General features: G+C 38.5%; 1 protein-coding gene across 6 annotated transcripts in view; it reads right to left on the bottom strand.

Annotated features, from left to right (window-relative positions):
* Positions 1 to 26,249, bottom strand: part of DLGAP2 (DLG associated protein 2) — a 454,795-nt gene that overhangs the window by 353,667 nt on the left and 74,879 nt on the right. For 4 of the 6 annotated variants that reach the window (XM_058021030.1, XM_058021031.1, XM_058021033.1 and 1 more), the window contains exon 2: positions 17,937 to 17,991. In XM_058021030.1, the coding sequence (XP_057877013.1) occupies positions 17,937 to 17,991 (55 nt within the window). Of the gene's footprint in view, positions 1 to 9,516; positions 9,610 to 17,936; positions 17,992 to 26,249 lie in introns of those variants that run through there. The other 2 variants (XM_058021036.1, XM_058021039.1) reach the window with 1 other exon arrangement.

Below are 26,249 nucleotides of genomic sequence, written 5' to 3'. Positions count from 1 at the left end.
ACACAGAGAATTTTCATAGAATGGTTTGGGTTGGAAGGAGCCTTAAAGATCACCTAGTTCCATCCCCCCTGCCATGTGTAGGGAAGTTTCCTCAGCTGTCCTTGAATTATTCTGGCATAAACAATGAACCAGAAAACTTTCACCCTGGCTTTTTACACACTGGGATGTAAATGACCTGACTCTACAGATACTTCTAATGTTATTTGTAGATTCTGCTGTTACAGAAAAACTACTGACTTACATAACATAAGGCCTTACACCTGAAAAGTAGAATACAGAATAGAAATATTTATTGAAACCCCCTAATTTCTTTTATTTCTTTATGTTATGCAAATAAAGAAATGTGATTAGACACATAGACATAGACATCAGTAGTGTGATTTTCCTCAACTACAATGGGCTTAGTCCTCTGCTATAATTTTTTGTCACTGTTTCTAAGTTGTCTAGAATCCTCCATTAAACTTTCTGCCAATTTTCACCATATTTTTCACTAATGTCTTTGAGAAAAGATACTTTTAATACTTTGCTGTATCACGTCTTCATAAAGAAAGGAGTCAGACCTACGGAAGATTTCTTCCCTCGTGACAGAAAGCCCAGGTGCCAGTTCCGTATCATTTTAATGTACACAGCCATATTTGTAAATAATCTTTAAAGTTTTTAGCCAACTTGAGATGATCTGGAGGAAAAACAAACTCATTGAACTCTAAAATATTACACTAATAGATTCCCAAAAACCCTTAGTGAATATCCCAGGAAAAAGATAAAGGTACTTTTGAATTGCAAACAAATACTCAGTCATAAAATAAAAGGAGGGGAAAAAAAAGGAAAAAAAATAACTGATACTTCCAAATACCTCAAGAAGGTATAGAAAGGCTTAGTTTCTTCAGAAAGCTTCATTTCAAAAACCTAACTAGCATGCACACCTTAAAAAACCCAAGTTGATTATGTTTTAATTTTAAGAAATTTAAAGGAGGAAAAGTACCTAGAGGAAAGGCAAGTATGCAGCCTCTGCTAGATGCATACATGCCCTTTAACTCATTTGAATAAAATACTTGATGTTGGAAATCATTGCAGCAATATGTCTAACCACATTTCTTTATTTGCATAACATAAGAAAACAAGCACTTAACTCCCACAGATTTACTTCCCAGTGTGTAATCTGAATGTGAGTATATTAATGAAAAACACTTAAGGACTCAAAATAGGGATTATCACTGGGATGGCAGTTGTTTCATAAATATATGGAAAATGCAATGCAGAAATGGTCAAGGGTCACTGTTGCCAGTTAACTCATATGTTATTATGATTTACTTATTGACTGTTGGACTTTAAATATTGTAAGTGCATCCCAAAGTCAATATCTATAACATCAATGAAGCTATCCTGTTAATAATTTCAAGGTTAGAACTGATGGAAATTGGCTAAATGCTTTTCTTGACTTTCTGCAAAGATCACCTCTAAATGAATCAATAGAATAAATTAGCTACAGTTAAGAAGATATACAGAAATGAGAATACTTTTTAAAGTCTCATTTTACCACAAATGGAGGGATGGGGGAAGGAAAGAATGGAGGACAAGAATATAGTTGAGAATCAAGAAGTTATCATGCCTTAATTCTTGTTTAAATGAAAGGCAATCCACAGCTGGGTATATTAATTGACTTTTTAAAACTGAGCTTTTAAATGATGACTTTCTTCTTATGCTTCCAGTTCACTTAGATTAAGCAGGATCACTTCATTGTGGCTGCTATGTTGTCCTATGTCATTTATTTTACAACTAATACCAGAAATAGAGGCAAATGTTTAATATTTTTCTAACTAGATTCAAAAATAACTACAGGACAAGCATTCTTGTTATCTAGGAACATGGATCACATTTTCTTACCTCTGTAAGAAGAAATTTCAATGCAGTCACATCACATTTTGAGAAAAAAATATACAAAGCCAGATTCACTTTTTCCACAAGAAGTGTAGAAAAAAAAATGGTTGAAGGGCCAAGAAACTATTTTAACATTTTTTCTTGGAACAGAGAAGGCTCAAATCAAGGACACTAGTTCCCAGGTACATAAAATACTGTTGCAAAAACACATAAAAATCAAATATTCTCTATGTCCATGGTCGACCAAACAGTAATATTAAGTTTAAAGTTGCAACATGGTAGATTCATGTAGTTTGAAATATTTTGCACAATATCTAATAGTAAGACTAATTACATGCAGACCTACTTTGCTTCAGAAAGTTGTGGAACCTGTCTTAAGGCTGCACAAGCATCAGGAGTTACCTCCAGGCAGGCACAAATAGAACTTGCATTGGACAAGGAGAGGAGATTGTCCAAAGTTCAAATCAGACCTTCCAGACCTAGAGGTCTTCTCTGATTATCTGAATGATTTAAAAAACCTGTGGCCATCATATAAAATAGATATAATTGGAAAAATGCAGTTTTCTACTGGATTAAATAATATGCCTTCAGGCAGAATTCTTCCATATATCACATTCTCCAAAAAGTCAAAATCACTGTAAAATTATTTTATTAACCTACATGCAAAATTAGTAATTCCATAAGAAATTCTGTGTATAGGCAGAATGAGTCATAAGTTAAAAGTTACCATCCATTAGGAAGACATTAAATGTAAAACATGCTTATGAAGACACAGAGACATTACTCAACTATTCCAGAGATCCTAAATTATGGACAACATATATAGTCATGAATTTAGAGGAATACCAATTCAGAATACCTGGAAAGGAAAAATGTTTCTGAAAAACAGACCCCTGGCAACAGCAATGAATTGTGTTAGAGAAGACATGGTATTTGTGGGAGCCTGGAAACTCAGTCTAAAGAGCAACAACACTATGCCTGTGACTGCCCTGCCTTCACTTTGGCTGACCATGGTGCAAGTAGAAAAGACAGTGAATTTAAAAGAATCGAATGAAAATTCCACCTTTAACTTTTTCACTTATGCAGAAAAAAAAAAAGAACCTCAAATCAATATACAACAGCAACAACAACAAAAAAGATAAACCATATCTTCATTTCTGCTGAAAAATTAGCTCACTCTTGGCACTCCCATACCATCCTATCCACATGGCTTGAGACAAAATTCAAAAATTAATGTGCTGTGCACACATGCCCAGTACCAGGAGGAAGAAGGGGAGATTGAAAAACCAAAATATTTTTACTGCAAGCTAAATCTCCTAGGTTGTCCTAGAATGCTCAGTGTTAAGCCAACATCAGATTTCTTGAGCGGGGAAAGAAATATTTGTGATGCAGTATTTATACCTTAGCCAGAAGCTCCAACAGGAAGGCAATGAAAATCAAGTTAAATAACGACACAGTTTTGTAGGAAGCCATATGTCTTCTATAATGCCAAACAAAGATGCCAGTAACAGTTAAAGAAGCTCTGAATTTTGCAGCCAAGAATTACACAACATCAAAAAGCTAAGAATCTGCTAGCTACATCAATAAAGAGGAAGTATAGTGAATAGCAACCTGTTTCTTATATGATTTAAAAAAAGACAGAAAAAAATCAGATAAGTTAAAAAGAAGAAAATTAAAAGATCAAATGCCAGCAGCAAAACTAGAGAGGCAATAACAAAAAATCCTACTGGGAACTGCAAAACATTAGGCATGAGAATGAGCAAAGTATCCAACAAAGTGATAAAGCTGTCAATTTTTTTTTAAATTATGAAAATAACTACCAACAATGAAGAAGACTTGAGTTATTAGCTATGCAGAGTTATGAAAGGTCCTAAGTAAAAGAAAAACACATTAGTGAATATATCTGTGGTCTGTGATGCTCTTGAATTACAACTCAAAAAAATCGGAATGATTAAATGGCATAGGATGTCTTCCACAAGGGCTTAAACCATGGAGTTTCAAAAGCAGAAAGATGACCACAGCCTCCTCACATAAATTACTGGAGTAAAGAAGTCAGAGACCAGCTCTAGCAGAAAACAGCCAATGCAGCCCAGCAAATATCAATTGCAATGTTTTACAAGAAAGTAATATCTTCATGCCTTCAAGGATGACATTTTGAAGATGTCAAACTTAAGGCCAAAATCTGCCTTCCAATGAAGGTGAATCTCATGAAAATTGAAATGACAAGCAATCAAATCTATCTTGGAGTTTACCCCTTCTTGAATTTTAATTCAAATAACAAGTACAGCCAAAATAAAATTTTAAAAACAAAACCAAAAAACATAGTTTCATCAAATGGTTTGGGTTGGATGGGATCTTTAAAAATTCTCTGGTCCAAAACCCTCCGCCATGAGCAGGAACATCTTTCACTAGGTCAAGTTGTACAAAGCCCTATCCAGCCTAATTTTGAACACTTCCAATGATGGGTCATCCACCCTTTATCTTCTTACAGTGCCTTACCCCTTTCATTGTAAAAAAATTCTTCCTTATGTCCAATGCAAAACTACCCTCTTTCAGTTTAAAACCAATGCCCAATGCTCACCGCCTTGGTAAAAAGTGGTTTTTATCTTTCTATAAGCCCCCTTTATAAGTTGCACGATGTATGGTACAATCTGTCTTTTTTCAAGTAAACACTAGAAATGGAAAGACAATCATAATGAAGACTTATGGCCTGCTCCCCATTAAAAAATAAAAATGGCAAAATAAAATACTATTTTAGTCCTTCAAAGAAATCTCTGCCTATGCAGGCTGATGTGCCTTCATTTGCTTCTTGAGTTAATAGTTATGAAAAAGCACAGGAGGCTCCCTCATGGAGCCAGGCTCACTGAAGCAGTAAAAAGTATCTCAAGAGCCCCAGTCAAACTTGATGCCCTGCCTAAAGAGGGTTTCTTTAGGATGATACTAAGACACTTGTGTTTGCACACAAAGAAGTAGTTATGCACATCCACCAGCCTACTTCTTATGGAACATCAAAGTAATTCTGTGTCTTTTAGGAGCACCATTCGTCACCACTGTATCCAAAATCCAAAACCCAGATAGACTATCTCAGTCCCGGTCACAGTAATGATATTCATAGTCCTGCTAAAGAAACTGAAAAGAAAAACCTAAAAATTTTATCACTACCATTACCACGAGTACATCAAGGCTTCGAGTGATGATTTGTGTTTCTCTAGATCACCAACTTTCCTTATTAGCACACCATTCCCATAAGTTTCTCTATAGCCTTTTTAGAAGTGACTGCCATTAAGTAATCAACTGATTTAGTTATATATTTAACACAGCAGGTCTTCAATGAGACAAGCATCATAAGCTTTTCACAGAAAATAAAAAGTATTTTGCTTATGCTATGGCAGTTCTTTAAGTTGTTAATGTGCATTTAACGTTAAAAACTGGAGCAAAGGTGGCTGCCTCATTGCCACCCTGCAGCCCAGGGGAAGAGTTCAGAGTAAATTCCAATCTCTTCAGCACGTGAAAACCAAGCAGGCTTCTCCATTCCTAACTTTGGCTATTTGAGCTTTGACTTCTCACTCACCATAAACCACTCAAGAAGTATAGCATAGGCGGAGCATTTATTGACTCATTTGAACAATTTATTCAGTTCTAGTCTTTGAAAACCTCCTTACCATTTTCAGCATGGTTAGTCACCTCAAAGCTGGTGCAACAGAAGGAAGGTTCTAAAACAGAAGGCAAGATCAGCAATCAAACAAGGATTTTATTGAATGGGCAGTGAGTATGGAGCTTGGCACCTCAACTCAAGCATGTGCCCTCAAGACACACGGTCCTCAGTGCCACAGGGGATGCCCTGCCTGCAACCTGCCAGTCCCCCAGCCAGAGCAGGGGGAGGAGGTCAGTCTCCTCACTGTGTGGCTGTGTCTGGCACTTCAGAATGCAAAGAGAGCTTTTTGCTGAGTAAAATACTTAAAGACTGCAATTGGGCACGGCTCAGGAAGATGACACTCCACTTTGTGAGGTGTAACTTGTTCCACAAAAGCCTGTTTAATTCTTAGACAGCAGGCCACCTGCTGACCTTTCCCCAAAACATCATGCCACATAAAAATGTTCAAAAGATCAAAGGCAAAAGAAGCTTTTAGTTTCTGCATTAGCTAGCAACAAGTGTACTTGTACACTTTTAGATTTTCTGTTTCTGAAGCACTTCATATAAGCACTCACTACTCTCCTCTGAGCTAAGCAAATATTAGCAGCGGTACATACCAACTCATCACTGTGTTAGGAAAATGATTTAAGAGCAGGTAAAAGCCCTCAAAGCTAGAAGATAAGTCTTCAGTGAAAATTAAATAGATAATTTACTGTTTGAATGGTTAAATGAACAACACCTGTCACCTGACAAATTTGGACATATATTAGCAAAATGAATGTCCTGCTAAAGGGGAGGCTTATGATACAGTGCATTTGTTTACTGTGTCTTATCAGTATTACAGTTTCCATAGAAACAGGAGAGAGAAAATTTTAGCACTGGGCAACAAATTGTAATGATCTTGGTAAAGAATCATTATATATATTTAGTTCAAATACAATACATCAGAAAGATTTACACTCAGGTATATGAAGCATTGATAACTAATCCTAATGGACAGATGCTCATGGCTGTCGATGATTTCCAAGTCTTTATGGTAATGAAAGAAAGGACACATCTCATAACACATGGTATTAACAGTCCATGCCATGCTGACCTTTCCTCTTCAGATTTTCAGTTTTGTATTACTTCATCCAACTGCCCTCCAAATTAGAAAGGAAGCAAAAAGTATTGAAGCATTTTCAATATATACATGCCTTTCCTGAAGCTTATCTTATCCCTTACATTTATAATCACCTGCAGCTTAACCATGATGTAATTTCTTATGCCTTGTGGGCTGATTTCTGTGAGTCACAATTTCCAAATATATTTGTGAAGGTGGTTCATGAATTAAACTTCTGTCAACTGAAGCCTCCAGCATTGTTCTGCCCATGTTCAGTATGGAGGCTCATGGCTCACAAGTGTTAATGGTACAGTACAGAGGATCAGTCCCTGGTTTAAAAAGGACATTCAAGAAGCCATTACATAAGGAAAGAAAAACCACAAATGCCCCCATGGCTTTTTGTCATCCCATCACTATTCTTTGGTAAGTTTAGGTTTCCTATATATACCACTGAAAATCTGCAGATGATTCATCCCAGGATTTGCTGTCAAATGAGAACAGTTGTGAGTTATGCTTCTCATAGTTTCCTTGGTGCTGTACTCTCTACCCTCACTTCTTCCTGATTTTAAGCTGTGTCCAGATAAGATCTGGGGAATTCTGGGACAGCAGCTTTGGCCAGCTACATATTCAAACTCTCTCATCTAAGCATTTACCTACGTAAGTCCAGCAAACCAACATACTTTAAAGAAATTAGTACAACCTACAAGTGACAACATGCATCTAATCTTCTACAATGACTTTCACAGATAGATTGAAATATCAGCCTCCTTTATGGTGAAACATCTTCACTTTCTCTAATCCTTCCCTGCCCCAATGATCTTTGTGTCAAGCAGGATAAGCTAATGTGCCCATTTTTGCTGTTCCCAAGCTCTTCCCCTGTTTTTCCCTGCCTAACAGTGTGGCTCCTCTGGGCTGGCAGACTGGGAGGGATTCTCTGGAGGTACAGCTGGTGTCTTAACCAATGCACAGTCATCCTGAGACAAGGAAACCACATGCCTGGAAACATTTGCTACCGTTTAATGTCAAGTGCAGAGGGTGCAGCACCGCCTCTGGCAATACACTTCTACAATAAGCACCACTAATGGCTTTGGGGATCACATGCATTATTGATGCACAAATGTTTGATATTTCCCATCATGACAGAAAGGAGACAAGTGGTTAAATTGCTTCCTGTTGTGCATGACTGTAGACATTAGCCACAGTTATTTATAGCTCCTATAGTATCCCAAAAGGCAGGAGAACCACGTCATACAGCGTTACTCCAAATAAAATTATTCTAGCAAAGTAAACCATCTTAAACACAGAGAATATCACTGTAGAACAGAAAGCATGAACAGCTCAGATGTTTTGATAACAAAATGTATGTGTTAGTACTCCCACCCAACAAGCTAATACAAGATGATTTAGGAAGGACATGAAAAACTATACATTAATAAAGTCAGCTGAAAGAAAAAACATACATCTGGAAGAAGTTTCCACTAGTACATCAGTGGAAGGGGGATGTCCTTTTCTGGAAAATATACAAATAGAATGAAAGAGAACGCTGATGGTTTTAATCATGGAGATGCTTGCATGCTACATCTCTTTTAAACTGTTATTCTATCCTAGAGAGTTAAACACTAGTCCAAAACATGAGGCAGACTGTTCCAAATTAACAAGCATGCCTTAGAGCAAGGAAAGATTGTTCAGGCATCTTATGAAAATAAAAGTTATCTAACCCTGTGGGCATCTTAGATAGAGAATCCAATTCCCCATACTTTCCCACTCTTCTAGTAAAAAGGGGTGGGAGGAGTGGGAGGTGGGTGAAGAAGGACAAAATACAGCAAACAAGAGTTTCATAAAACAGATTTCTTTAAAGAAGTTTTAGCAATGTGAATTCTAGCCCTTATTTTTTCTAACTTACATTCTTTTTCCAAAAAAACTTTCATGAAAAATTCCATTATTTCTACAAACCTGAAAAAAAATCTTTTGCTCTTCAAAACTTTGAAAAATGTCCACCAAACTGAAGGATTGTGATACAAATTTTGTGACTCTGGAATAAAAGAATGGAAGTCACTTCCAATGCTGTTTAGATGGCTTACTCCTCTCAGGACAGGGTGTCTTCAAAGCTCAGGAACAGATACATTTTTAAGATAACAATCTACTTACAATTAAATTGCAATTTAAGAGAAAAAGGAATATAATTAAAATGTTTTAAAAATGGTAGCAAACAAAACATGTTTTTTACTTCTATACTTTGCACAACTGACTTATGTATTTAATGCACACCAGCCAAGAGGTCTGTTCTTGCTTCAGAGGTGCCTCAACGTAGCTGGAGAGACAAGATGCTACTGAAGCAAGGAATCGAGATACTTTTGTGCAGGCACCCCTCAGAGCTTTAAAAGGTAAGGGAATAGCTTTTTTGGCCTACAGTCAAATTTCTCTAAGGGTAATGAAATATCAGCGTGGTCCACTGAACCCACGTAAAACCAATTAATTCAAGAATCCTTCAGCATTATAGCTCTATTCCTCTGAGATCTATAAGAATTCCCTGTGCTCCTCACCATTAACTTATAGTTGTTCTAGAAAAACATACTAACAGTTTTCCTGACTCACTGTATGAGTAGAAATGTCTGTATTTTGATTTCTCTGCTCAATTACACACTCCTTACCCCTACCCACACACGGCACTGTTGGCCAGGCTGTACCTTTTGGCAGTGAACTTCAGAACCACGTTCCTCCACGAGAGAGTGCCCGTGTACAGTACCCACACACTCAGAGCCCCTCAGTCCATGTGATTTACATAATGCCTGGGCAACCGTTTCACAAATAGATGCAAGCACGAAAAAATAAAAATCCCAAATGGTGACAATATAGAAATCAGTCATTCTACATACGCTTTTATTTATCAAGACCTACTCACATTATTGGCATGGTCAGTTATCAGAGCTGCCTGCTGTTTCTGTGTCTGAGGATGCACAGGTCTCTCTTCCTTCAGCAGCTGAACTGTACACATGGAAATGCTTTACAAAACATTTCAGAAGTAAAGGTCAAGTAAGCTTTCTTGAAAGGGATGCTGTTTTCTGGAGAGAATTTCCTTCCTACGCACTTTTAGCTACCAGGACTCTTGTGACGTTAGGCAAAGACTGCGAACACGCATGCCCACGTCTGCCTCTAGAATTAAGCCTCACCAAGTCAGAATTCTTTCTTCAGTCCCTGTTTTCCCCACACATAGGAGGGTGAGACTGTTGGGAAAGTGCTATTTTACAGCTAATGCTTTACACTCAGTCCTGGGAACACAGGGGTTAGGCAACACTTGCCCTTCAGGGGAGCATATTTTATCAATCTTGAAACATTTAACGTGACATCTAAACATTAATGAAGTATTTTGTTCAGTGTTTTGGTTTTAAGACTACATAATTTTGGGTGAAGCAAAACTGTGACTTCTCATAACAGTAATAAAAGCGGAAAAATATCTCCTTGGATGAACTAGTGGTAGTAGGGAACCTGGAACTCCAGAAGGGTCTTTGTACAATGCTTGCAACCAACTAGGACACAATGCAAAGAATGAAGCACCAGCACTGCATACTCTGATCATTCTTTTTACACTGCAAGCAGAATGGCACAGAGATCTGTGCCAGCTGGAGCCTTAAAACATTTTTTTGCTCACACATATACAGAGTCTTCTAGCCTGCCCAATTATTTTAAGTGGACTAATACGTGTTGATTAGTTTTACAGCTGCCTTGATACTGAATTCTGAGATCTTATTGGTCTTGAGATAATAGACATGGTCCCTTTGAAGTATGAGTCTAGCCCAACCTGCCTATATTTTTGCTCTCATGGAGACCAGATATTAGTGGATCAAGATGAGCAATCCTAGGTATATACAGATCCAATAAGACAAAGCTGTCTTCTGGCTAATTTGAGATGGAAAGTGTATAGCTCCTTAATCTAGATAGACATCTAGCAGTACTAAGTTTAAAATGGCTACTGGGTATTGTCACACATCCTTTCATCAGTTTATTCATTCCCAGTCCAGTTCTTCCTTCTTCATCCTCTTCTGGTGATCTCCAACACCTCTACAGAATCATGGTAACAGGTATTGTTTGTAACAGTTCTGATAATGAGTCTAATTCATTTTTGAATTTGCAGAAGTTGGCATCATATGCCTATCCAACTACAGCAAAACAACCTTGACACCAAGGTAAGAGAACTTCTGGATTAACTAGAAGATTAAGAAAGTACGTATTCTTCCTTTATTTTCTGCCCTCTAATTTCCATTTCCATGGAAACTGGGCTGGAAAGTACCAGCAGGCAGCCTGCAGCTGAACATCTGAATGAGAATGCTCATGTTTAGCTCAGCAAGCAGACAGCAGGTGAAATCTGCAGGAACTGTCTAAAATCTATAACTACATCTTGAAAGCAAAAGGACAACTTCAGTTTCAGCAATGAACTTCTACAGAGGATGCTATATCACCCCAGTGAATATTCTTGCGTGGCAGCAGTTGATAATCTGACTTCTTCTTTGATTAAAGAGGATATGATAGGAAAAAACATTCTTTATCACATTGACACAAGGCAAAAATTCATCACAATTAACTTAATGCTTGGAAATGTTTAGATGGAATATGCTAGTGAATATGGTAAAGATATTTCTGTAACAGGACTTTGGCTTCTGAACACTATGCTGTAGCTCCTTCTGTGAAATGAAACTGGCTGCTGTACAGTTCATACATACACATTGTCAGCCCAGTCATCTGGATGGCTCTTCTTACAAAGATCCATTGCATTTCAACAAATATATATATATATACAGACACATATATAAAAATTAACTAGCAGGCAGCAACGTATTTTCTAGTTATAAAACACATTGGTTTTCAGCACTAATTCATACTACTTGTATTTTCAAAATCTAATAAGGTAAGACAGTTGTAGTTAAAGGGAAAATAAGTTATGTTAACTTCTTTATCCAATTTAGTAAATTTTAGTGCAGGAATTCTATTTAATACCACCTTGGATTTTTCTCCAGGTCAATATTTGCTCTTCAAGCAACAGGAAGAAAAGCAAACAAGCAAAGGATGAAACATTACTGTCCTGGGCTGCACTTTACCCAATGAAGAGATTGGTTATTATTAAATTCCTGCTTTTGTATATAAAGCAATTACCACTCTCTCAAGAAGATATTACTCATTCTCTGCAGAAAGCAGAACATTGGTTACACTTTTTTCAGTGCAATTTTAGGCAATGCAGTGGACAAAAGAGGATGATTATAATGAAGGATTTAACATCTTGCACAAGTTCAATATCAGCACACAAGAGCTGACCTGAAAATGGGTTATGAAGAAACTTGAGACAGCATCAATCTTTTTTCCTTTTTTTTTTTTCTAAGAGTGTTGCTCAAAGTTTAAGAGAGCTATTTATCAGAATCAAGTCAGCAAGATAGCTGCAGATGCTTTTTATTGTACCCATGTTCTCCTTCAGGATGAGAGGGGAAATTCAAGATTAAAGCGTCAAAGAATGAATCAGCCCAAGAAGCTGCTAGTGACGATTGATTCATTCCTTCCTTTGGGATCTTCAGTGGGAAAAACGAGGCCAAAATTGCATTCCACCACATACCAAACTCATGGCTACGATGGAAAAGAATAGTATAGAGGCTGTTTGTGCAATTTTCTCACATGATGGAAAACTAATAATTGCGTATCAAGAGCACAACAGAGACAGACAAAACACACAGCTATCAGCATCTCTGCAGCGCAAGAATGTCCATTTAACAGCTGCAGCAATGTAAAACTCACAGCAAGTGCCTTCTGTTAAGGAGTTCTATTATGTTTTACTTTACCAAGTGTATTTGGGCACACTTTGAGGATCATTTATTGTGCTAAATCATGATGCAGGGAGGCCTGGGATAAACAAAAATCAGATTCCAAATAATTCACTCTTCTGCTCTAAGACTGCTTAAATACAGAATACACAAAAGCATAAGGTTTCAGATAAATTTCTTCTTTTTATTTGCATGAAATTTTCTACAGCTGAACAACCCACATGTACAGCCTGAAGAGTTCTATTTCAAGCAAGACTGGAAATAAAAATAAATTTTGAAAATACATACATTTAAATAAAAAGCAACGCATAGCATGGTACATTGACTTCTCTATTTCAAATCAGCAGTCCCACCCCTCAATTTTTTGTTTTGTTTAGGAATGTCAAAACATATTGCATTTAATGGCTATCTTCATTTTGAGGGTAGAAACCGAGGGCACTGCTCATCCTGCATGAACAGCTCTCCTATCCATTACCATACACAAATACCTTAATAAAAGGGAGGGAGGAAGGACAGCTTCAGCATCTGCCCAAGGTTTACAGAAGTAATTCTCCAGGAACAGAAAGGACTTGTGCACTGGCTGAAGATTGCCCAGTAACAGGGGATAGATCATTGCTAGGAAATATTTATGAAGGGAATATGAGCTGACTGTATGTGCACACAGAGCGTGGTGTTTGTCCATCAAAAGGGGTGGGTTATTTCACCCAGATGGAGTCTGGAGAGAGGGAGGGTTATAATTCAAGAAAATAAGCAAGCTGCTCCCAACCAGGTCATTAGTACATTCACACTGTTTCCCATTATCATCTTTTTACTAACACATGTACAGATCATGTAGCTGCTTTTCTTCCAATTAACTTTATAACTGCTTATGTATCCCAGTTGTTGCTGTCTGGTCAGGAGATGGAAAGAAACTGAGCAGGGCCATCAATACAGTTATTACAGTAGGGTTATGGCATATAAGATGGAAGTGTAGAATAAAGGTATCTAATCTAGGATCTTTTGCTTCTTGAGTAATAGAGTATGTGACAAAGTTTCTGGATACCAGCTGTCCTGGTTTGAAAAGGAAGTGACTGTTTTGGGATGCTGTGGTCAAACCAATAAGAGCTCAGATTTGAATATTGGCACCTGGTGTGGGCACTGAGGACATGGATATGCCTCTCAGAACACGACGGGGGGTTAAAAGCAGAGCACTCCCAGGGGAAGTTCTCTTGGGTTCCCTTGGTGAAAGAGGTCAGAGCTCCTGACCTGCGGGCTGGGTGGGGCAGGGGAAGCCATGTGGCCGGGGGAAGTAGCCCGGGCCTTGGGCAGAGAAGGGAGGTGAAGGCCCCTGCAGGATGGAAGGGTGGAGGAACACTGAGACGCATCGGGCAGCCACCCCCAGGAGAGAGAGAGAGAGAGAGTGAGAGAGAGAGCTGGTGCCAGTGCTTGTGCCATCTTGGAATTCGATATCCTGTGCGGGCAGCACAGCTGGCCGATAAGAAGGGGGGTGGGGGTGGCAAGAAGGTGCCCTGCCTGACAGAGCAGCATAGGAGTTCTGGACAGGCAGAGCCTGAGATTTTAACAGTTTTGTTGGATGATGGAAACCTTACAAATGCTGGTCCTCCTGGAGCTGAATGAGAAGAGAGATAGAGATGAAAAAGGAGGAAATGGGCAGGTGCAATGCAAGTTTGTGCAAGTGAAAGATGTCTGAGAGAAGTTGAGAAGAATCCTAGGTGGGTGGAGATGATGGAGCGGCCTTTGGCTGGACTTTTCTCATATAGCCATGGACAGAACCATTTTTCCTGTGACACAGAGACTGCATTTAGGGGGAGGCAATGGCTCAGAGCCAAGAGAGTGCAGTGATGTTAGTGAAAGAGTGCATGAACAGACAACAGGTGAGGAGGGTGGTGGTTGGTGCCCTTGATCTTCAGTGGAGGAGGAGATCTCTGTTCTTGAGACCCCTCGGCCCCAGGGGGTGAATCTGGGGGGGAACAGGTGTCCCGAAAGTGAGAGACTGTGCTCTTTTTTGGAACTGGGCAAAGCACCCTTAAAGGGGAACCCTAGGAGCAGCTCTGGTCCGTGCACAGTGGTGAGAGCACTGGGCATGGAAGGAAGGTGTCACGATGGCAATGATCTCCGGGCAGTGCCACGTATGACACTGAAGCCTATGGCACAAGAGGGACTCCTCTCTCCTTGATGAACTGAGAATTGATTATCTAAAGGGTGGTGATGGACTGAAAGTTGGTGTTCTGAGGGGTGGTAACTGAATTGAGAATCCAAGGTTTTGTCTTACTGTGATGTGTTGGAATTTCGTGGGGGGAGGAGGAATGTTTTTGGTACGCTTTCATTCTGAGTTCTGTGTGTGTTTCTTTTTACATATAGTTGTAGGTTAATAAAGTTTTTTTTCCTTTCTTCCTAAGTTGGAGCCTGCTTTGCTCTATTCCTGGTCACATCTCACAGCAGACACCAGGGAGAATATATTTTCATGGGGGCACTAGCATTGTGCCAGTATCAAACCATGACACCAGCCAACACAATAACAAGCACACATTGTGCCAGTGCATGCTAGATAAACTTTTAATTAAGTAATGAAAATATCATTCATGGAAAGCCACAAATAAATGAATGCTTAAGAACTGAAACATCACTGTTAGCAAAGCTTAATGCAAGCAACTACCAGCTGTATTCAGTATTCAGTGATTTATTTAGAGAATTCAATTTTGCACAGGCTTTACATTTTTGAAAATTAACAATTCTTTAACCTTGGAAACACCTAATCTTATTAAATATGTATTTTCTTCCACAACTTTGTTGCTATGGGATTGGGCTGAATTTGAAAGTCTTTGCAGGATATATTTTTATAGCTAAGTTATAAACACTGAGAATAACAGTTCATGGTAGAAGTACTAACACACCATCACCACTGGAAGGAGATCACTGTTCCCATGTAGCTATGTTTCCATGCATAGCTCTCTTCTCCAGTTTACAAATACAGAATACCCATACTGACAAAGTGTGGTCACTTCAAACTCCTACACAGTGTAAGGACAATGAGATGTGCAGCTTTCTAGAGTACAGGCAATCAGGGACAAATTTCATCTCAGGCTAATTGCATATATTCCCCAAGAATCAAACTCAGGTCTAAAGGGCAGCCAGACAAAAGGATGGTAGCACTGGCCCCATCATTCCCAAGGGCTCATTTCTTTCCCTGGGGTGCAGCTCCAGTGCTGATAGCATGGAAGAGTATGGTCATGGGGGCACTCTTGAATGAGGAGCCCAAGAATGCCAAGCTGCCTTCACTTGAACTGTCAAACAGCTTTAAGTGAAGAAACTCCTACTGCCTCTCTCCCTTTCACTCATCCTACTCCCTACAGCATCTTGTTCTTCCCTAATGGTTTTGTCATCTCATTATATTCTTCCTCTCTCTCTCTTCTCCCATCCTTCCATCAAGACTATTTCTCCTTATTCTCCTTTATTTATTAGGAACAACACCCAAGCCTGCACACTGCTTTGTTCCTCCAAATGTCAGCAGCTGAACACAGACTTACAGCTCACAGCCCGGTAATTTTTCTGTGCTCATTGACTGAGAGGGAAACTGGACAAGATTATGTATGATGCATACATTTGAATGCAAATAGCACATTCCACATTTACACAAATTTACTGAATTTCTTGGTTTTAGTTTGGACTAGTTGATTTTGACCTAAAGTCTGACAAGACAAATGTGAATTTATCAGATGCAACTAATCAAACTGTAATTCAGTCATTCTTTTAATCCAGAAAGGAGGTGAAAAATCCCCCATATCCTGTCTGAACTCTCCCTCTCTCTGCCAAATGTTTAAACACTGTAAATAGGGGAAGTGGAGGAAAATGGAACACAGATTTAATTTACTTTGCACCTGCTGGCAACTCCCCACTATATAGTAGGTAAACATAAAAAAAATACTACAGTAGTGACACAGATGCAATAGAACTTACAAATATTTTCACAGATAAGTGTGCTTGAGTGGTACAACAGCTGTTACATACAAAGCCTGATAGATTTTCTCTTCAAAAAGCTTAGTTCAAAATTTTCAAAACCAAATTTTATATTAGCAAGCCCCTCCTTTCTCTCTTATATCCAAATGAAGGCACTATTGCAGATGACAGATTTTAGAAAAATGGTTTTCTTGATATTTGTTGTAAAGACATATTAATTACACCCTCCCCAGATAAATGGTCAGTCTTACCACCCAGCTCCAGGCCATCCCTTCATGTAACTCTGGCTCTGATATCTACATGATACACTTCTATATAAGTTAAGAAGAGTTTGGTTGTCAATGGAATCTGGATCAAGTTCCTATATTACAAATAAAAGGAAAAAAAATAATTGGCACAGGATATCAGCAAAGGAGCACACAGACTGGGCTGAGATCATTACACCAAGCCCAGTTTTCAGGAGCTCTTGAAATTGTTATGAAGGCCAAAGTCTGTCTGCAATTTGTTTGCTAACTATAAACTTCCCAATTCTTGCTGGAAGGGGTGTGTCATGAACTATCTTACTAGAGCACTCCTATCACATTCACAATCTAAAATGGAAACTGGATTTTAAATTTTGTTTGAACATTGGCAGGTAACCACAAATCCCACTACAGTTCAGCACAGTTGTCAAGTTCTCTCTGTAATTACCTTTAGTGCAAACTGTGCCTCAAATACAGGTAATAGCAAGCTAAGGAGCAAACTGGTTTATTTTAATGGTACTACAGGGGGAAAGGGGTATGCAGATTTAAGAGATGCCAGCAATCACATATATTCTATTAAGAAGATACAGAAAAAAAAGCTATATTTTTCTTCCTACTTCTATACTTCCCTAAAATTATTCTGTCAAATCATATCCAGAGTTGCATATGCAGTCACTTTCACTCAACTTCTAGTATTTTTGAAAAGTTTTTAAAACTTATCTTAAGAGAAATTGGTTTTTCTTGTATTAAAAGAATGTAAAATTAAATCATGGCTTTCTTCTCTTCCAATACCATTCTCATCAATTTATTTGTTCTTCTGCAAACACATTAAGTTTCTTCTACACAACAATAAGGTATTGTTAGTGATACTGCTTCTCACTACTCCTTTAGTCTGTTCCTCTACTCTATAAGCACAGGGCAAGCATTTATCTGCAGTCAGAGCTACATGCAATTTAATGCTTAGTACTTTTGTGAATCAACAGGAGCAGGCTGCAGACTCCAGTATTAAACCCCTTTTCTTGACAAAGCAGTAAGTTTGTAATTAAAAACATCTAAATGCTTAAGAAATTCATACAAAGAACTTTATAAGCGAGACCTGAGAGCAACCTCTGCAATGGTGCCACCTCCAGCATGTTAACAGAATACATAAAATCTTCACATGAAAGCAGGTAATTTAAACAAAACATCCAAGTTAACACTCCCTATAAGATAATTTCAATGACTATAAATAGCAAACAAGGCCTCTCTAAATACTCCAATTTGTGTTTGTGTTTCTCCAAATCATATAACAATATTAACTCATTAAACAAAAAGCTTACCTGTGTTCCTGTCAGGTAAAATACAGCAATGCTTCTGCAGTATGCCAGGCAGAACCTGTGGCAATAAAGAAACAGGTGTTAATGGATACATATATTTTAACATCATGTGAAGAAAAGCCAGAGATTGCTGGAATGATGCATTTGCTGCATCTAATCAAGCTTTGTGCTCTCAAACTGAATCCAAATTAACCATCATGTAACATAAAGGTGAATCCCGTTCATCAGAACTGCAAACAGAGAAGAATCTTGCAAAATTAACTGCTGACTACTTGCCTGTAAAGTTCATTTCACATTCTCCCATTGATTACAATATCAAAAGTTGATTCAAAGAACCTAAGACCATAATCAAACATGCTCAAGTTAGAAAGCCAGTATGTTATCAGTCAGTGATGCCGCTGTCCCTGATTTCAGACACGTGGCCCTGGGGTTGTGCACGCAGCTCCCTGTAAACCATTCAGGTCCAAATTCTAAAGCACAGCATTTTGCTCTCCACACAGCCAGTTCCAGTGGACAACAGAAAACTCCAGAAGCTTGAGTAGGAAACTCAAGGGAATGGGGACACAGAAGATGCACATTTTGTAGTTCACCACGCCCACCATGGTGCAATGCTTCTGGCAGCCAGTGAGAAATGCTGAGGAAGCTGATCACCAGCACTATCAGCACACCAGGTCAGGACTGGGTAATAAGCGACACAGCTTCCCAAAGCATTCCTAGAAAGCTAATTCACTTTCTAAAGAAACCCATTGCTTTTATACCTTAGCTCACTACAGGTGGACCTGATTGGTCCTTTAATTAAAACACCACCACCATTGGCTAATTAAGAAACCACCCTTTGGTAAACAAATCTCCATTAACATATTCCACATGTTCACAACAGCAGGTGCAGCAAGTTAAGATAAGAATTGTTTCTAATTCTTTTCTCTGATCTCCTCACAGCTTTTCCCAGACCGATGCATGGGACAGTTGTCTGTTGCTCTCTGTGACCAGAGAGCTGCTACCATACACCATTGGCCCTTTCCCACAGGAAGAACTTCATCCTTCTTCACAGATTTACATATTAAATTCACCAGTTTTAGTGTAGACAATCAGCTCTGGTACTCCTACTAGCAACAACCTGTACTTAAAGCACCGAATACTTAATTTTAATCTCATTTTAAAATCTAGAATTTGCACCCTGGGCAATGATATGAGCATCAATAAAACTGTAGCTTGAAGTTTAATGGCTTTTCTTTTGCTTTTTCTGAGAAAAAGCCAATTAAAAATCATGCTCTAAGACAACTTCTTCAAATTTACCCTTGAAGATCAACATGAACCCTTTAAAGTCTGAAATGTAAAAGAAAAGAACCAGTTAGTTCCTACAGACAACAGGCCAGCACCACCACTGTCAGGAAATCCTGGCCTTCCAACCTCTAAGAAGACCCCAAGAACCACCACAGCTGGCATTGAGTTCTGAAAATCCAGGAGGTACAATATTTCAGGGAATAGAGACATTTCTGTTTTCCCCAAGGACTGCTATTGCTGTTTGGCCAGGATAGCAGCCAGGGATGAGCGTGGTCAGAGCCAGACCTGCAGAGCCCCGTGGCAGGGCCGCCATCCCCATCCCTCCCTGTGGGACTTTTCCAGCGCCGCCTCCAGAGCACCCAGGAGGACCAACCCCTCAGCTTGTGCGACCTCCAGAAAAGCAATTTAAAGTCTGAAGAACCTTGCTGCACCATGCTTCCTCCTGAAGGCACACATGGAGGCAGGGCCATCGCAAAACACTGCTCTCGTTCCATTATTACCTCACAAGTCAGTCTGTGGCCAGAAAGCCTCCCTGAATAAAGCAATGGGTACAACTGACAGGGATGAGAATGGTCTCCCCTTCCAACTCATCTGAATTTCACAGAAGGCATAGCATTTAAATGTAAGCTTTCACAAAAGTAATTCACTTGTTTTGGCATTATTCTGAAGCTAAGCTTGTGGATAAAAGGTTAAAAAAAAATCAGCTTGCTTTACCCCGCTTCATAGGCAGCAGGCAGCTTGTATTTTGGGAAGAATCAATGGCACAAATAACAATTTTCTGAAAACCACACTCACCATTCTACAGTGTGTCTTACATTTTTGAATTTTAAAAAAACCCAATAATTCTAGGAAGTACAATGTCATATGTACAAACTATAGAATTTTCCTTATGGCCATGGATAGAAATAACAGCAATCTTACAGGCATCGAAAGCATAAAAATTAGAAGCAGAGAACAAAGAAATCCTAAAATGAGCTGAGACAGTCTTTCAAAGCAGTGTAACACAAAGACTGAATTTTAAAAACATACTGTCTTACTCAGATATAAAGTAACATTTAGTTTCCCTGGAATCTGTCACATTTTCTTCCCCACATTCACGGACGATGAAGAAGCATTATGAATTTATTATGAGCTCCCAATTAATCAAATTAGGGCTGGAATTAAAAGTAGAGACGACCAAAAAAAAAAAAAAAAAAAAAAAAAAGCAGGTCCGAAGTTGTAAGACAACTTCAATGGGGGAAAAAAAAAGCTCTAGAAAATAGTTTACCCTTCCTGGTAGACTGGATATAGATAAAAGAACAGACATGTGAAAAAAAATCACAAAAACATTTATTTGTCCCTTTCCTGCACTCTCTTTAAGTGCTAAGTAGGCAAACAGTATGGCAAAGTCTTAAACAATGCTTCCTGCTCCCCAGCCCTTTAACATGTTTACCCTGCACAAAGCCACTTTCTGGCTGGTAGGAGTTTGATATCAACCTCCCACTTACTTATCTATAGTATACAGATTTTTACACTGTACCCATCTCCATGGTATCCAAGAGCCTTTTCACACTGCTCTCCTCCCACTTTCTCCCCACTTTGTTTCTCTCCTCCCTAGGGAAACTGACAGGAGAATTCCTCAGCAAAACTGTCACCTTTCCCTCTACAAGCCTCTCCTTTCCTCTGCTGCTTTTCTTTCATTCATTTGCATGCTGTAATACCAGCTTATTGCTTAAAATGCCTAAAATACCTGATCAGTCTCAGAGATTTTTCTCTCATTTTACAGAAGATCCTTAGATTATTTTTTTTTCTTTTGGTTGTTTGAAATTTACCCACATGGGCAATTTGAGGGAGAATCTCTGCCCAAAGCAGACTTGGATTGGTTTCTGCTGTAGAAATCAAAATATGTGAGCAACCAGAGGGATTTACTTGGGGGGGGGGAGGCAAAAGAGAAACAGGTTTCAATGATATTAACTGATGATTTAACCTTCAGTTGTTTTATAAGCTCTCAGCTGGGAGTTAAGGCATCGCAATACCAAATTAAAAATGGACTCATAGATGCAGAAACAGAATAAATAATACAGCAGGTGGTATGTCCTTCACATCAAGGTGCTTCCCTAGCAGTAGGCAAATTAACTTTGGTCAATGGTATACAGCTAGACACTCATATGATGCCAAGATGAAAGCATCCTCAAATTCAGTGAAAAATACTAATTCTTGTGGTTGGATATTGATTTGGGTGCATTTACATTTGTCTTAATTTTAAGGTTGCTGTTCTTAGAGATATATAAATATACAGCTGTCATAATCAGTGTTCAAATTTTAACCTGTAGCTATACATAATATAGGTATTCAGAAAGCTCCTCAGAGCAGCACAGGGTAGCTACATAGCTGGTTTGAGTTCAATAAAGATCACATTTTTATAAGTTTGCTTGGAAACTTTCCTTCAATTTCTTTAAAATAAGACAGATAAGTCCTTTGAGTGCTCAGTACACAACTTTTTTTTTTTTAGAGTGATGTAACAAGAACTAGGATTTATTCCTAAAAAACAATTGAAGTTTGGAAAGTATTAACTTCAAACCCACTAAAAAATCCCCACTTTGTAACAAGAACTAGGATTTATTCCTAAAAAAAAATTGAAGTTCGGAAAGTATTAATTTCAAACCCACTAAAAAATCCCCACTTTACAGAGAAGAAGAAATGTGAAGCAAAATAATTCTTGTGTGCAAAAAAGCCTCTGTGAAATGGATATCTACTCACTTAAAAGGATCTGCTGTACAAAGATGATCAGGCCTCTCTTTGGTACTGAATGATAAAATGTTTTTCTTTCTACTCCACTTATAATTGGACTGCTAAAATAGCCATAGAAAATGAGCTATATACTATTTTTCCTTCTCCATTTACATTTTTTTCTGCTAAAAATTGAGTCAACTGAAAATGAATGTTTCACAGATCCAAATTTGCAGAACACTCAACTCAGGAGTTCGAGTGTTTGATAAGTGAAATTTGAGGCAGAACTTAACAATGATTTATACTGCGATTTGTAACTTGCCAGAAGGAAAGAAGCTCAACTTGAATTTCCAAAATGAGACAATATTTTTCTGCTTTTTACATCCTAGAAATCCAATGAATCCAAAGACTAGAAAATCAGAACATTCCCTTTTAGGCATGCCAGGCACACAGGTCCTGTTTGTGGCCCTTGTGGTCATGTTCAGCCATTTCCAAGGACTGCCTCTGGGAGAACCCTCCATGCTCCAAACCTCCCTCCCCACAAAACTATTATGATTAGCATGTCAGGCATTTTGATTGCAAGAATAGGATAACATCAAAAAAGAAAATGTGTCAAAAACATACTGGGGAAATCCACATCAATTTATAAAATTTCAGAGAAAGGAGCTTCCAGAATTTGAGATTTACTCATACACTGATTGTTGCAAAGAAATGGTCCATGGGCAGAGTCAGCCACCAAGTGTGCACCTTCTATGGAAGCAGTGCAGTACTGGAGACAATTCAGGTTAGATATCTGGGTGTGATCCAGTGCGTTCCTATCTTTTTTGTCTTTCAAACCTTGTGTCACTTCTTTGGAAAAGAGAGACACCTCCTAGACCTTGCTATCTGCAGTGCTCTGTGCTAAGCACTGCTGCCTTCCTACCATCCACACAAGCCTCATGGAATTAATTTTGTCTTTTTTCATTCTAAGGATCATATCCATTCTATCTCTGTATTTGGTTTTCCTTATATTTGTCTCAGGGCTTTTTAGGAAATTTTTTAGGAAAAATTTCTTTGTCAGCTATTTCAGAGTAGTTTTATATTAATGTTTGTAATAGATCTTAAACCACTGGAAATTCTGTGCTCATGCTTCTCTGAATGTCTCTTGTTGCCTTCTGTCATTAAAAGGGTATACTATATTTTTGTTTTCATTTGTATTATTGTTTCCATCTATTTTTGGCTTCATACCTGAGGATTTTAGATGTCATTGTCCCATTAGCACTGTTGGAGGAGAAGGAACCTCTCTGGAAGTTATTCAGTAGTGCTTCTTAAGCAGAAAAGAAGCATTTGGGATTTGGCTGCTCAGAGCAGCAACTTATCTGTCAGGTCTGTAAAGGTATCTGACTTAAGACAGGGAGTTAGTTACAAGTAGGCAAGGTTTCCTGTTCACAAGCTGTTGGGTGATACAAGCCACCATAAATCAAAGGCTTATCATTACAGTGTAACCATAATTCTTTCAGAGCAGACAGGCTCATGCAGGCTATGGGGAAACAGTTTTAAACTAAAAGTGGAGACATTTATAGTAGGAAAAAATTCTTTACTCAGAGGGTAATGAGGCACTGGAACATGTTGCCCGGAGAAATTGTGGATGCCCTTTCCCTGAAAGTGTGCAAGGTCAGGGGTGGGACTTTGATCACCAACCTACTCTAGTGGAAGGTGCCCCTGCCTATGTCATGGAGGTTGGAACTAGTCAATCTTTAAGATCCCTTCTTACCCAGTCTTCTGTAATTCTATGATGATTCCATGCACCCAGGTGGTGAAGTGCTGTATCAAGGCTGCTTGCCTTCAGATTTCTAACAATATGCAGTTGGTTCAACCTACCAAAGCAAATCTGAACTTCATAGCACTCCCACAAGCATAATTATATTTGGTTAAGCTTTTTAAGGGGTATCTAGGAAGTGCATCAACAAATACCAGTTATCATCTCCATTCCTGTAAGAACTCAAAAGATAACTTCATTACTAGTGTGCCTCTTCTGTGTCTCAGTTGAAGCTGACATTGATACAGCCTACACCAGCATCAGCAATGGTTTCAAGTTACTCCTAAAATCAGTCCTTGAAATATTCAGCTCTGGCAGAAAAGAGCATCAGGACCAGTGGCACCTGCCTTCCCAAGCTTCCTCCAAAACCATACGTGTTCCCTGTCAGAGCAACACAGTCCCCACTTGCAATGGCAAAGCTGGCCCAAGTAGAACAAATTAAGATTTGATTTTTTTTTTCTCTGTCTGGTACTGCTGGAAGTAGTAGAGATTTTTGAAAGACCTTTCAATCATTGCCTGTGAGCTGTCAGTTCTTCTGCCCTCCCAAGGAAACAACCTTTCCTCTTAGCTCCAGATGAGATGTGCCTGCTGCAAAGGCAGCCTGTGCCAAATTGTCTCCCATCCACGGCGGTGTGAGTGGGAAGCCAGGCTTGTCAGTTCATTGCATTATATTCTGATGAGATAGCCCAGACTTGTCCAATTATTCCTCAAGATTCCTCAAGTAAAATCTTCCTCAAGATTTTACTAGATTGCTATTGTCCAATATCCAATTTCTCATATACACTGATGAACATCCAATATCCAATTTCACATACATACTGATGTTTTAATTCCTTATTCCAAAAGCTAATTTAGTGTCCAAAAAGAGCTTGCTAAAGATTTGTCTGCTTTGTGAGGTTTTTAATAAAAGTATTTTCCTTTATCATCCTCTGCCTTAGCCACCATTCCCAATTGTTTATCAAGAACATAAATAAAACATGATGATTTTGTGGAAAGGTAAAGTTACAATGAAAATAAATAAATCATGTTTGCCATATATCAAACACTTTGGCATTGTATCAGCATATTTATCATCGCACACCTTATCACATTTAAATATGTATATTGTGCCCTTTTCATTTCAAATAGTAGGAAATGTTATGAGGATGAATTTCAAAAATATTCTGAAAATATTACAATATCCATACTAATACATGTTCTTTCAGATTGCATTACATGTCAAAAAATGCAACTTCTCTACAACCCTTTCCATGATTAAAGGAAATACTGACAGCAATAACAGGAGGAACATTTCCTTAGCAAGTTTTCAACAAAAGGTGACAGACATTTAAGTAATGAGGAAATCATTGACTGCATTATCTACTTTTTATGTCTCAATCAAAACTAAGAGAAAATAACTCCAGAAGAGAGGGCATAGTGCTACAATGACCCCAGATAACATAGCTGATCTTGCATTGCCATTGGCTTTATTACTCCTTCTATCCAGTTACCATGACAAGTTAAGCTGAAACACAGGCTTGAAATTTTTTTTATGACCCAGGAAAGAAAAGATGATAACCACTATGACACTTTTCAGAGTAATGTTAGCATGAATCTGCATTAGAATGAACTAATTATAATTGCCCTACAATAAATAAATTCTTTTAAATATGAATCTTTTAGAAGTTATCATCTGAAGTGTAATCCACATTGCTTTCATAATATAATATACCGACTAAATAGAGTAACTAGCCAAGACTTAGCGAAAAACAACTAAGTAGACTGGAATTAGCTCTGAAGTGATTCAAAATAATAACTTAAGACATTTTTTTCGTACTTAATACTTACTTAATAGTAGGAAAATAAGTAGTGGCGCTGGCAACAGCCACAAACCCCATTTATATCTAATTTCCTTTTCAGTACTTAGACACTTAGAGAACAATACATCAGCAAGAGCAAAAAACTCTTTTAAATCTTTCATTTGTCAGAAGTTTTCACTCTTGACTGACAGAATAAGTCTTTGCTGCAGTGATACATATACTTCTGACCTCTGGGTCCAATTACTGTAATTGGCAGCACTTACAAGAGATTCCACAAATTATTTAAAACGCCTCAGACTGAACACGGCATGGTAAATACCGGTCCACTTGGAACTCTCCACTTTGTTGTTCAAATAATTGCACGATTACACCATTGTCCAAAACTATGCCTTCAAAAATCTGAAACAAGGAATGTCAAAATTCTCTGAAGCTGAGAAATGATGATGCTCTCAAAGTGCTCTGGAGATGAGAGATGATGATGTGGTCCTTCCCAGACTAATTTTGCTGGGAGGAAGAGGACAAGACTTTTCAGTTGACCTTTTAATTCCTTTTACCAAAAGTAAATTAATAGGAGGATAAACCTCAGGACAAAAGCAATTGCATTTTCAACTTTCTTTCAGGTGTCTCATCATCTGATTGACAGCAGGCTGACCATGATCCAGCAGCATGCCCACATGGCCAAGAGGGCCAATGGCATCCTGGCCTGTATCAGGAATAGTGTGGCCA

This window comes from Melospiza georgiana, chromosome 3 (assembly GCF_028018845.1).
Source record: "Melospiza georgiana isolate bMelGeo1 chromosome 3, bMelGeo1.pri, whole genome shotgun sequence".
NCBI lineage: Eukaryota > Metazoa > Chordata > Aves > Passeriformes > Passerellidae > Melospiza > Melospiza georgiana.
The sequence above is the reverse complement of the archived record's forward strand: the minus strand, read 5'-3'. Positions and strand labels throughout refer to the sequence as shown.